This window comes from Antechinus flavipes, chromosome 3 (genome assembly GCF_016432865.1).
Source record: "Antechinus flavipes isolate AdamAnt ecotype Samford, QLD, Australia chromosome 3, AdamAnt_v2, whole genome shotgun sequence".
NCBI lineage: Eukaryota > Metazoa > Chordata > Mammalia > Dasyuromorphia > Dasyuridae > Antechinus > Antechinus flavipes.
The window spans coordinates 58,145,729-58,158,805 of record NC_067400.1 but is presented as its reverse complement, the minus strand read 5'-3'; the positions used below and the strand labels follow the sequence as shown (position 1 = coordinate 58,158,805).

The following is a 13,077-nucleotide window of genomic DNA, read 5'->3' as shown; positions in this document are numbered from 1 at the left end:
CGGTTCTTTTAAAATTTTATTCTCTTGGTGCATTCTTTTTTTAAAAATGTTTTCGACATTTACTTTTATATGTGATACATTTAGTTGCTGATAAATTAGTATTTTAATGAACTTGTTGAAAATTCTCAGTTTTTCATTTATGGTTTTATTAAAGTACCACGTTAATGAAAAGATTGGTTTTTTTTTTTCCCTTTGGAATATCTAAGCTTCATCCTGCTAAGTTTTTAATGGTAGATTAGCAATTTTAGTTAAGAAATCATTTGATAATTTTAATTTTTTCTAAGGAAATATGAATGAAGCAAAATTCTTTCCATTTTTCAAAATCTCAGGTAAAATTCTGGCCCAAAAGGTTTTCATAAACCAAGAGTCAACTAAACAAGCAAGTCAACGCACATTTATTAAATGCTTATAACATGCCAATCATTGTGCTACATGCTGGAAGACAAATAAAATAAAGGAAGACAAAGACCAGTTCCTGCCTTTAAGGAGCTCATATTCTAATGAAAGGAACAACATGTAAACATTTTATATGTATGGACGTGTAAAATATGTACAGGATAAAATATAGGTAATCATACAAGGAAAGCACCAGCACTGGAGGTGGGGGTAGAGGGCTGAGGTGGGAAGTGGGACAGAAAAGTTTCTTGAAGAATGCTTAAGTTGATTTGAATGTTAAAAAATGTCAGAGAAGATAGGAGGTGGAGATGAAGAAGGACGAAAGATTGGGCATGGAAGAGATCCGGTGGTGAAGTATGGAGTCGGGAAGCGGGGTGTTTTGTGTGAAGAACAGTAAGGAGGCTAGAGTAGCTGAATGTAAAAGAAAATAAAAGGGAAGAAAAACATAAAAAGACTGAACAAGTAAGAAAAGGCCAGTTTGTTACAATTCAGTTGGTTCAGTAATATCCAACTCTTGTCCCATTTTGGAGTTTTCTTGACAAAGATATTGGAGTAGTTTGTAATTTCTTTCTCCAGATAATTTTACAAATGAGGATACTGAGGCAAACAGGGTTAAGTGTCTTGTCCAAGGTCACACAACTAATAAGAGTCTGAGGTGGGATTTGAACTCAGCTATCCAGGTCTGGTACCATCTAGCTGCTGGGCCAGTTTATGAAGGGTTTTTAAAGCCAGTTGATTTAATATTTGATTTGACTTAATAGAAGTGACAAGGAAGATCTACTCAATTGCGTAGAGTAGAATTGGGCTTTGAATGAAAAGATCATAGAAGAAGCCTTGATTATCAATTAGTCTAACCATCTTAATTTAGGATTGAGGAAATTGATGCTGGAATAGATTATCTTTGACCTTCCAACTAGTCAGTGGCAGAGCCAGAGATTTCAACTCTGGTTTCCTGATTCTCAGGCTGCTCTTTTGATTATGTCATACTTCCTCCAGTTTGTGTACTAAGGAAAAATATCCTTTAAAGAAAAAATATCTTTGCATATATTTTGAAAATAAAAGGTTATTATTTTTAAAAAATAATTATCTTTGCCATTCTAATTTTCTTCTATGAACAATGTCTTTTTGGCTGTATAGCATCTGACTTCATTCACAGTTTCCATGTCACACCTAGAATTTTTCTTTGGTAGAAAATTCCCTATAAAATCCAGCTTGACTGATGGATATATGCTGAGACAAAATCTTCTTGAATCCTGATTTCTAAAACCTACAAAAGCTTATTTACTCATCTTTGCTAAGTTCAGACCCAGCCTCAGCACTAAGTAGCTATATGAACCTGGGCAAGTCACTTAACCCTGTTTGCCCCAATTCCTCATCTGTAAAAGGAGCCAGAGAAAGAAATGGCAAACTTCAGTATTTCTGCAAAAAATGACCCAAGAGGGTCACAAAGAGTTGGACACAATGAAAAAAATAAGTAAACATTACCATTGGACATACTAAATAATTTTATAAGTTTATCATGATCTGATTATTAAATTGAGGAAGGGAGGAAAGAAGTTTGAAGTTTTCAGTGCACTACATACTTTAATGGATCAAATATACAAATAGATCCAGAATGCCCAAACGGTATCAGAAGTATATAGAAACCAATAGAATTATAAGATTGGCAAGTGGTAAAGGATAAATATTTAATGTGATTCAGGTAGAAGCTAGGCAGCTCCAGTGAATATTAAAGCAAAATTGAAAACACTAATGAGTTGCATAATGTATTCTGCTCATAAGCTCTCAACACAACTGCCCTGAAATTCACTAAACACCATGTGTACACATCCTGGGGGAAAATGATGTCTATTCTTTTTCCTTGTGCTTTTGGTTATGATCTCTTACAATGGAAGCTAAATATCCAAACCAATCTCTTGCTTCTTTGAAACAAACAAGTTTAACTTTTTTTTTTAGATTCAAGCCTAGGTCTAGGTGTAGGCATGAGGGATACCCAGATGCCCCCAGTTATGCAGGAGAAGCTGGCTAGTTTTGGGGTCATGCTCAGTCTCCCAAACAATGGATTTGATTCCGTATCTGAAACTGGCATTTGTTTCCCATCATATAAAGAATTCTTCTTCATCGTTTCCATGGGATATTTGTGGCGAGTGAAATGCAGAGGTTATCTGCCCTATACCACTGTCTCTCTGGCCAGCAAATGGCAAGGGGTGGATTGTCTCCTCAGAGGGCTTATTTCTTTGAGCTACCAAAGAGTTTGGCATCCATGATGCAGTCAGGCTGCTTTGCAAATCCCTTGGAAATGTTCTCAAAGATTGTTTCTGTTCTGAATTTATTACTGGGAACCCTGTATCAACATTAGTCTCTGTATCTGGCTTCTGAAAACTATTTCCTAGGAGGAGTGTTTTGATTCTGGTTGCTGATTCAAGATGTGGAGAAAGTCTAACCCTTTGAGAAGGTGCTGATGAGCTGCTAGAATGGGATGAATAAGTACATATCCAGGAGGTCCTACTGGAGCTTTCATATGGCAAAGTGTCCCCTCCCAGGTCAGGAGGCCCTGGGGGATTGTGCTCTGACCTCCCAGTTTGGCTTCTCCTACTTCTTAATTCTGTTGTCCTTTTGGCAGAGGTTGGGGTTTGGATGGAGTTTTGGCAAGGGGTATCCACCCTTGTGTGGCTGAGTTTAGAGGAAAGGTCACCCTTGTTTTTGTCAGGTGCTGGGTTTGTTTGGACCTGTTAACAAAGAAAAGCAAAAATATCATTGAGAGAAAATTTTAAAATTATTATTGACAGAAAGAGGATGTGGTAACAGTAGCCTAGAACTTCATATTTAAGAGTGTGATTAGGATCTGCTCTGGTGATGCTTAAGCTCTATTTCAATTCAACAATCAGCTTTTTAAAAAATGTATTTATTTTTAATACACATTGCTTTATGAATCATGTTGGAAGAGAAGACTGAACCAGATAGCCTCCTATCATACATGAGGAAAATAAGTCTTGGAGAATTTAAGTGATTGGCCCAGTGTCACATGGGTAATAAGTATTTCAAACCCAGATCCTCCGATTCCATGGCCAATGCTTAAATGCCAGTGGCTTCTAAGTTTCTTTCCAGTCCCATGTAAATAAAAAAGAAAGCACCACAAATTTACAATCTTATTCTGTCTCTGCTCCCTTTGAATAAGTGGTTCCCTATCTCCCCTTACCCCATTACTATAGATGAAGTGCCTTCTTTACTTCTTCAAACACCAGATTGGGCACCTCATCCTACCTGAGGCCTTCCATCTTTTTTCCTGGTGATAGTGCTCTCTCCCTCCTGAAATTGTTTTGTCTTTGTTGTTGTCCTATAGTTATTTTCCAACTGTGTCTGACTTTTTGTGATCCCATCTGGATTTATGCAAGGGTATTTTTTCAATTGATACTTTTTTTGCTTTTAAAATTAGATTGCCTCCACCATGATTTTCTTCTATGCATACTTGGTTTGGTTCATCTGCTCTTCCTGGTATTTATATACAGAACTTACCAATTTATCTTATATATGTTTATTAAAGTTTTCTTGCTAACAATCAAATAAAAGAGAGTAGATGATGAGCAAAGAGTTTGACAAGTCAGGAGGACTCACCATCTAAGGAGGTTTGATCATGAAGGAAGACGATTTTTTTTTTAAAAATAACTTTTTATTGACAGAACCCATGCCAGGGTAATTTTTTACAGCATTATCCCTTGTACTCACTTCTGTTATGATTTTTCCCCTCCTTTCCTCCACCCTCTTCCCCAGATGGCAAGCAGTCCTTTACATGTTAAATATGTCACAGTATAGATACAATATATGTGTGCAGAACCGAACAGTTCTCTTGTTGCACAGGGAGAATTGGATTCAGAAGGTAGAAATATTTCCCAGTGTTCTTTCTTTGGGTGTAGCTGCTTCTGTCCATTATTGATCAATTGAAACTGAAGATCTCTTTGTCAAAGGAATCCATAGGAAGAAGATTCTTAAATAAACAATTGGAAAAAAAAAAACCACCCTTGCATAAACATGGACCTATCACTCTGGAAGCTAACCTGCTATAATTGAACAGCATACAGATGTCTCATCCAATCTTCCAATTCTTTTGAAGGTTGTAAATCACTGATACAAACTCAGTCACTGATACAAAGATAAATGATTGGATATCATAGAGAGTCTTCTTTTTTGAAGGAGGAAAGCTACTGAGAGCTCAACAATATTCATTGATGAATCTATCCAGTTTAGTTTAACAAGTATTTATTAAGCACCTTCTCCACAGGCAGCAGTTGAGATGAATAACTAGTGCTGAGTTTGGAACTACTTCACTAGTCACTCTGATCTCTCTTAACTGACCAACTTGCCAAGTTTCTAATCTTAGATCAGTGATCCAGTCCTGGTCTGCCCTATCCATGTACTGATTAAGTCAGTTGCCTTTATTTTGATTTATTGAGGAGATAATCACACATATATCCTTAGTGCAGGTGCCAGGTGCAGATGTTTAGATCATATTTCTATATTTTCTCATTCTCTCCAGCACTTAGCCCAGTGCCTGATGCATTTGTTCTGCCATTCCAGTTGAATCTGACTTGTGGGTGATCACATTTGAAGTTTTCTTGGCAAAGAAACTAGAGTGGTTTGCCATTTCCTCCTCCAGTTCATTTTACAGATGGGGAAACTGAGGCCAACATGATTAAGTGACACGGTTACATTATTTGAATCACACAGCTGGTAAGTATCTGAGGCTGGATGTAAACTTAGATTTAAGGATTTAGTTTTAAACTGTAACAAGCACTTAACAAATGTTTGCTGCCTGATGGATTCCATACTTGCCTCTTCTGCATCTGCCACTGCTTGAATAAAACTACAACACCAATATATAAATGGATGGTGAAATATATTTGTTCAAAGGGTCAATACTCCCTTTCCCTGCCAAAAAAAAATCCCCAGTCCTGGCTTCTGTAAAAATTGAGTTTTTATATCAGCCTATAAAATGTTATTTCTCAATAAATATCTATACTTTTTCTTTCAAAAAATCTAATTTTAGTTAGATTTTACTTTAGTTTCTTTCCAACTCAGTTTAATGTTCATCTAATATGAAACATTTCCTGATCCTCCCAACCCAAGATCCTTCACCCTAAAATTACCTTGTCTTTATTTTGTATATATTTTAAGAGAGAGAGAGAGAGAGCGCGCGCGCACGTGTGTGTATGTGTGTGTGTGTCTATAAAGATTTTCCCCCATCCCATCCACAAAATATAAGCTCCATCAGAGCTGAGGCTATATATCTAGTCCCTAGTACATTACTAACATATGGCAGATGCCTGAGAAATATTGATTTATTGATAATGGAACAGCCTATATTCAAAGCACTAGGATGCCTCATATATAAGTGAAAGGTATCCATATAAAGGGAGAACCAAGGATAAAAATAACCAATTATACATTATTTTGAGGTTGATTATCTGTTATATCAATTATCTATATTTCTTGGCTTGCCCTTTTCTCACAAGGAATCCACTTTTCAAACATCTCAGTATCTAGGAACAAAAAGAAACTGGTGAAACACTCAAAGGTTCTAATGCAATATAATGGAAGAAAAGGCTAAAAAGAGAACTATAATATCGTTATTTCTGATGGGATTTACTGTGTGCCCGTTAGCCTCATTCCTCCATTTGATTCCTTCTTCCTCTTCCCCCCACTACCCAGGCTCATTCCAGACAGTTTAGGGTATGCTGTCTACTCTGCAGATTTTTAGGCTCTTTCCCCCTCTATAAAGGTTACTCTGCATGCCTACACTTTGGCCCAGCTTTCCAAAATAAAACATCAAAGCTGTGACCTAAAAGTAAAATAAGGAATTGTGCTTTAGGTGAGCCATCTAAAATATATTTCCTACTACATTATGGATTAAGCAAACAATCATTTATCAAGTGCTTGCACTGTGTTGCTCCCATGCTAGGCACTAGGGCACAAAACGAGCACAAAACACTTTTTGCCCTCAAGGAAGTTATATTCTAACAAAGATAACCACATGTACATAATATAAGTAAGCACTTTTATCACTCCCCTGCTCACAAAAGCCTCTGGCTCCCTTTTATGGCTGGAATAAAATATTTACTTCTCGACCTGGCATTGCCAGCCTTCCATAAATCTGCCTCTAAACCACTCCTCCATCTTTCTTTTTACATTGTTCCTTTTATGTTCTTTATCATGTAATCCCACTGGTCTACTCACTTCCCCTATATGACTTTCTATGTCCACACACTCTGCATTTCCAAAAGCATCCCATATCTAGCATGCTATCTCTCCCTGCCAACTTGTAGAGTCTTCAAGACTCAGCTACCTCTTACAGGAAATCTTTCCTGATTCCTCCAGATGTTAATATTCTCTCTCTTTAAATCAATATTCAACAAATTATTTAATGAAGGAAATAGCTTCCTATTGTTTCTAGGAACAAATACAAAATGTTCTGTTTGGCATTCAAAGCCTTTTATCTAGCCCCCTCCTACCTTTACATCTTCTCCCTAATACACAGTCTTTGATCCAGTGACTCTGGCCTCCTGGCTGTTCCATAAAAGAGACATTCCATTTCTTGGTTCTGGACATTCTCTCTAGTTATCTATTATAACTGGATTGTTCCCTTTCTTTCACTCTGTTTACTGACTTCCCTGGCTTCCTTTTTAGTTCCAACTAAAATTCTGTCTTCTACAGGAAACTTCCCCAATCCCAGTGCTTTTTCTCTATCAATCATGTCGTATTTATCCAGTATATAGCTTGCTTAGTATCCATTTATTTTTGCATGTTGTCTCTCCTTTTATCTCTTTTTATATCCTCAGCACTTAGCACAGTGCCTAACACATAGGTGTTTAACAAATGTTTTATTGAATTTAATTGAGTTGAATTAGATAATCTATTTATCTTTGTACATGAGAGACAGTGTGGTGTGGTGGATAATGCTCTGGATTTGGAACCAGAAATCTCATCTCAGATACTGACTGGTTTTGTGATCTTAAACAAATCCTTTTACTTCTCTGGGCCTCAGTTACCTCATCTGTAAAATGAAGCATGGTGGGCTAAGCCGCTTTCCAGCTCCAAATCCACAGACAACACTCTATGTCCCAATAGAACATGAACCCTTTGTTAAGAGGGCCTGTTTTGTTTTTTCTCTTTATTTCCCTCATATCTAATACAGTATTTTTCATCCCACAGATGCTCAATAAATAGTGATTAAACTAAATTCCTATGGACATCATATACATCTTTATACCTACACATATACAGTTTTATTGTAGTCATGATTAACAGTACTAGTTAGTAAAAACTCACTTCTAGTACTATCTGCCTTTACCATGAGGTTTTCTCTAATCTTTCAAGGTGGATATGAGATTTCTTCATTCAGACATCATAGAATTTTATATCCCTTTTCTTGTGTGCTTATTTGTTTAGTTTTGATATATCTATTTCTGTTAGAGTGATATCCCCTCAAAACTAGTTCCTTGAGAACAGGGAACATCTCTTATTTTGTATTTTCTCCAGTGTGTAGTGTCATTTTCTTGACATAATAGCTACTTAAGATGTTAGGTAGACAAAGGAATGAATAAACAAATAAATGTTACTCAGAAAGACCTTCTTTTCTAAAAAAACTATTTTGTTGAAGTTCATTTAATCAGCTGATTTAATTTGTGATAAAGCAAGAGAGTTACTCAGATTCAGAACTTAACTAACTAGTTAATCTCCCATATCTTCAGTATTAGCATTCCTAAATATGTCATTGCCTTAACTTCCTCAAACTGGTTCAGTTTGGTGAATGCACTTAGCTGAAAAAAATGGATATACATATACATGTGAATCAGCAACATAGTGGAAAGAATATTGTAGACAGGGAGGATATATGCTGTACAGAAAGAACAGTATATATCAAATGCAAGGATTTGGATTTCTAACCCAGCTCTGGCAAGTCCTACCTACAGGACTGACTTTATCTATCTAGGTCTCATCTTCTTATCTGAAAACAAAAATATTAGACTACATAGCCTCTGGAGTGCCTTCCCACTATACATCTATCATCTCATGACTCTATGGAACTTGATATCTGTATCTGTAAAATGAAGATGGTTGGACTAGATGAAATCAAAGATCATTTTAATCTATAAATATATGATCCTAAGAACTGAATTTAAAGTCCTGGGTTTTCATACTAAATTCAATTTCTCTAAGGCTTAGTGTCTTCACCTGAAAATCTAATGGTCTATGATTTCATATGTGGAGTTTAAAAAGTTCAAGAGACAGTTTCTGAATGAATTAGTCATTTTATTAATAAGGCTAACAGGTTTATTAATAAAAAAGACAGTCAAAAATCCTTTGGACTCACAGTTTATAAGCCTAGGTATTCTTGAGGATGGCAATCAATTCTGATTAGTTAACAGTCAATGAAAGAATGAATATTATAATGAGAGGTTGAGCTATATTTCAGTGAGGGTCTTGGTATAAGTGGCTTGAATCACTCTTAGTCAAAGAGACATTAATTTCTGTATCACCTGTCTGAGAAAAGAGAGGATCAACATTTTCCCAGATCTGTCTAAATAACTCAATGAACAGGAATCCTTCCATAAGTCCAAACTTAGAATTTCTGTTGACTGATTAGACCTTAGCCTGGGTAAATCTTTGAAAAAGATTTCTCTCATTGGTTGATTTCTGGATGAGCAAATAGAAAAGGAGAAAACCTTGGTTCTGGTCCAATAGTTAATTATTACTACAAGAGAGAAAGAATCATTTCTTTTACATGTAATCATGTGTTTATGTCTGGGGAGAGAGGGAACCTAAGAACATACCTGTAGGAGAATTTTGTTTCCATCATAGTCCTGAGTTTGCCATCTGGTGCTGCTGATGGGAATGCAGGGATTTGGCAGAAGTGGTACTAACTGGCCAATTTCTTGAACTTTGAATTGTAACACTGAAGATTCTCTGGGTTCCACAGACATCCCTAAGGGGAGTTGTTTCAAGGAGAGCTGGATTGAAAAGTTTTTCTTTGAATACAAAACAAAGTAGGAGCAGTTGCTCTTCTGTGTGGTGGCTTCCTTCTGTAAGATCATTTCATAAAGTCTGACTGCATCTTCATAGTTATCAAAGCTACAATACAAGGTGACCTGAAGGATCTCGCTGCCATAATGCATCTGTCTCACCCCCCACACAGGCATGTGAGGATCCAAACTGTAGAAATCTTGCTTGGTAAGTATATATGGGCACAACCTTCCACCCGCATTCTGTGTGGGATGAGACTGCCAAGGTGGTTGCCGGAAGAAGTCATAGAGGTAAAAGAACCTCTCTTCCCTACAGTCTGCAGGTAGAAAGAACAAAACAGAAATCCCTGGGAATGCAGATCGCTTGGATTGGTATTTTTCATAGTATCTCACTGGAGTCACTCTCTCTGAAACCAAAAAAAGATGGACTTCTGGGCAAACCCATCCCAAGAGGCGGTCAAGGGTTTGCTGCAAATTCAAGGCATGTCCAGAGCTGGCCAGGAGATGGACAGTCATGGCCAATGGATTCTGTCTCTCCTCCATTCTCAGGCTGCCTCTAAGAGAGAAAAGGGAAGCAACTGCTGTTAAACCAAATGTCAAAACACCTACCCCCCAATCTTTTGAAATCAGGGAAGTAACATGGGAGATCATGTTTCTCTCTCCACAAAGTTCAGCCCACCAAGAAATCAGAGCAGATATCCACCAGCCTGGTTCTTTCTAGGAGTCTATTGGAGGCACCAGATTGGCAGCTCCCCAAGGCTTGGCAAGGAATCTCATTAGACAAAAGCAAGATCAGCATAAGTGTTATTCAACTTAAGTGTGAAATAGCTCACTGTATTAGGCTTAATGAAACAACACACAAGATCTTCAGCTGGACCTGACTGGATGTAATTTTGAGGACAAACACCAACTTGGGAACCATTGATTAACTGAAAAGGAAACTAACAAGTAAGTCTAATAGAGAACAGTCATAACAAGAAAGACCAACAGATAAGAATCAATTTTCATTTAGGAACATCAATTTTTTACTGTGAATACATTCCTACTGTATACATCCTATTTACAGTCATTACTGAGGGACCCAGAGAATGATTGAGAGCTTTAAATTTTCCCCAAAAGTTTTATGTTTTTGATTTTAGAGACTTTATGCTTCTGTACCTGAAAAATAGTTTTTTTGGGTAAAGGATCTTAATACATATTGAAAAATTACTCACTTCAATTCAGAGTACACTCAGCATAGGAAGAAGCCTGAGGAAACATACCCCCTTTCATTCTTTTGACTCCTTGGAAAAGAAAAGATAGGAGTTTCAGCTGGCAACATGAGACCTGACCTGAATTTTCTATTTGATGCTGTTAGTATATTTAAAGGGAAAAAAAATCCCAAGAAACTTTCAGTTGAAAAACTATGTGTAACAAAAGCTTTCCCTTATTTATTGATTCCCACAAGGACAAGTCTGAATAAGAGACTTTTTAATTCTGGATTCCCCAATGGAGCTTGTTCAAACAACAATTTTGTTTGCTTTGTTTTTTTAAATCATCGGCTACTTGTGCCTATTTTGTTCAAGCAGTTGGAGTATCTTGAAAAACTGTATGTAAACCAAATGTTTATAAAATGGATTCTTCTTTAAATGTACTTTGGAACAATTATAGGAGTAAAATAGAAAGATCTGAAATCCAGTAAGGAATATTACTGGAAGTAGCCTTTTAGGAAATTCTTTTGTAAAGTTCTATGGTAGTAAATAATAATAAGAATAATGACAATAATAATAATAATAATTGACGACAAAGCAGATGCCCACCGATTGGGAAAGACTAGACAAATTGTGCTATGTAAATGTAAAGAAATATTATCTCACTATCAAAAATAATGAATATGAAGAATTCAGTGAAGCATGGAAGATTTCTATGAACTGATACAAAATTAAATAAACAGAACCAAGAATACAATAGGCATAATGATTATTTAAAAATATAAGCTTGAAGAAACCAACAAAAAATATAGTGTCATTTAAAAACAAACATCCAAACCATGGAAATTACTTCTTTCAAGTTTCATTACTTTTTAGTGCCTACACATCGCGAGGCATTTCAGTTGATAATAACTTTTAAGATTTAAGATTTACAGCACAGACATTCTTAGTCCTCCAAATATTGACCTCTGTGTCTCCAACTCTCTGTGTCCCTGTCTCTGACTCAATCTGTTCCCATTTTTCCCCATAACTGTACTCATTTTTACAGCACAGACAAAATAGTTTTTCATACAGCATATGCTAATTAATGTTTAACAATCAGATGGAAAGTGGGACCTTTGCATATACTCTTACATTTAGTCTGCATTATTTACACTTTCTTAACTGCAGACAATCAAAACAACAAATTAAGCCCTGATTTGTAGGACAGTTCAGCTCCAACACACCCCTGTTCCCATAATAAGAGCTGTTACTCTGTTACTGTTACTTGTTTGTTATACTCTATTAGTAGCAGCAAAGACAGTGGAAGGCAGCATTCAACTTGAGAACAAATACAGAAATACAGAGTAGACTAATTTGTTGTTGTTTAATGGTTTCAGTCAAGTCTGACCCTTCTTGAATCCATTTTGGGGTTTTCTTGGCAGATACTGGGATAATTTGCCATTTTGTTATCAAAAGACCTAGTGGAACTCAGCAGGGTTGGGGAGTAACTCTTGGTTGAGTTGCTATGGCCTACTACTTCCCCAGTTGCAAACTAATCCAGAAGCAGAGTTACAACCAACTTTTAGAGTGAGAGAAGAATTCTTTATTCAGTGATTTTCATGAGAAGTGGGCATGCCCACAAGTGAGACACACCGAAAACAGAAGTGAGAGCAAGTTTTATATAAAAGTTAGTTGGTTCTTTATCCTTCTCTTGAAGTTTCAGATTGATCCAATTTACAATCAGAGTTACAGTCCTACTTAGGGCCCTGTCACTGACCCAGCTGGTTTGGACCAAGTTTAGACCTTGGAACTTTGCTGTTCAGTTTCACAAGATGACTGGTTGTACTATATCTGTGGAAACCTAACTTTTCATACTCCTTACAATTTCCTTCTCCAGCTCATTTTATAGATGAGGAAACCGAGGCAAACAGGCTTAAGTGGCTTTCCTGGGGTCACATAGCTAGTAAGTGTCTGAGGTCAAATTTGAACTCAGATTTCCCTGATTCCCGGCTTGTAGAGGGCTGAAACTACTGGGATGCACTGAGGTCAGGACTGGGGAGCACTTGAGGCTAACTACTGATTGGACAATACTCTATGGGCATATGCTTGGAAAATGGTCCTTTCCACTATCCGTATTGGCTCAATGATTAGTGTATAGAGGATTGTAGGAGGGACTAGGGGGTGGAGTAAAGCTAGCCAGGGACACACTCTTGGCGGTAGACAAAGGAGAAGACGCTTGCAGAGATTCTCTTCCATCCCCTTCGCTTCTACTCCTAAAGACCAAGAATAAAGATGGACTTTTGCTTATTCAGACTCCGGCTGATTCTAGGGTGTCCTGGGTGTTAGCGTGGTCATTACACAGGTCCAACATGCTATATACACTGTGCCACCTAGCTGCCCCCCATTATTTCATATAATGGAATGATAAGGCTTTGGATGTTTTTAACTGTTCATCAATTCTGATATATACACACATATATTTCCTAAAAGAA

At 37.0% G+C, this 13,077-nt stretch overlaps 1 protein-coding gene across 1 annotated transcript; it reads right to left on the bottom strand.

Moving 5' to 3' along the window:
* Nucleotides 1-372: 372 nt before the first annotated feature.
* FAM124B (family with sequence similarity 124 member B) lies at nucleotides 373-10,067 on the bottom strand. Its single transcript, XM_051983449.1, has 2 exons — nucleotides 9,225-10,067; nucleotides 373-3,125 (listed from the first exon to the last, which is right to left on the bottom strand). The coding sequence occupies exons 1-2, from the start codon at nucleotides 10,062-10,064 to the stop codon at nucleotides 2,496-2,498; spliced, it is 1,470 nt and encodes a 489-aa protein (XP_051839409.1). The 5' UTR covers nucleotides 10,065-10,067; the 3' UTR covers nucleotides 373-2,495.
* Nucleotides 10,068-13,077: the final 3,010 nt, after the last annotated feature.

Excerpts from the sequence above, each read along its gene's own strand:
- FAM124B (XM_051983449.1), bottom strand. The coding sequence starts at position 10,064 with ATGATCTCCCATGTTACTTCCCTGATTTCAAAAGATTGGGGGGTAGGT. Across the intron at positions 3,126-9,224 it reads GAAACAAAATTCTCCTACAG|GTCCAAACAAACCCAGCACC; the intron begins GTATGTTCTTAG and ends CTTTGTTAACAG.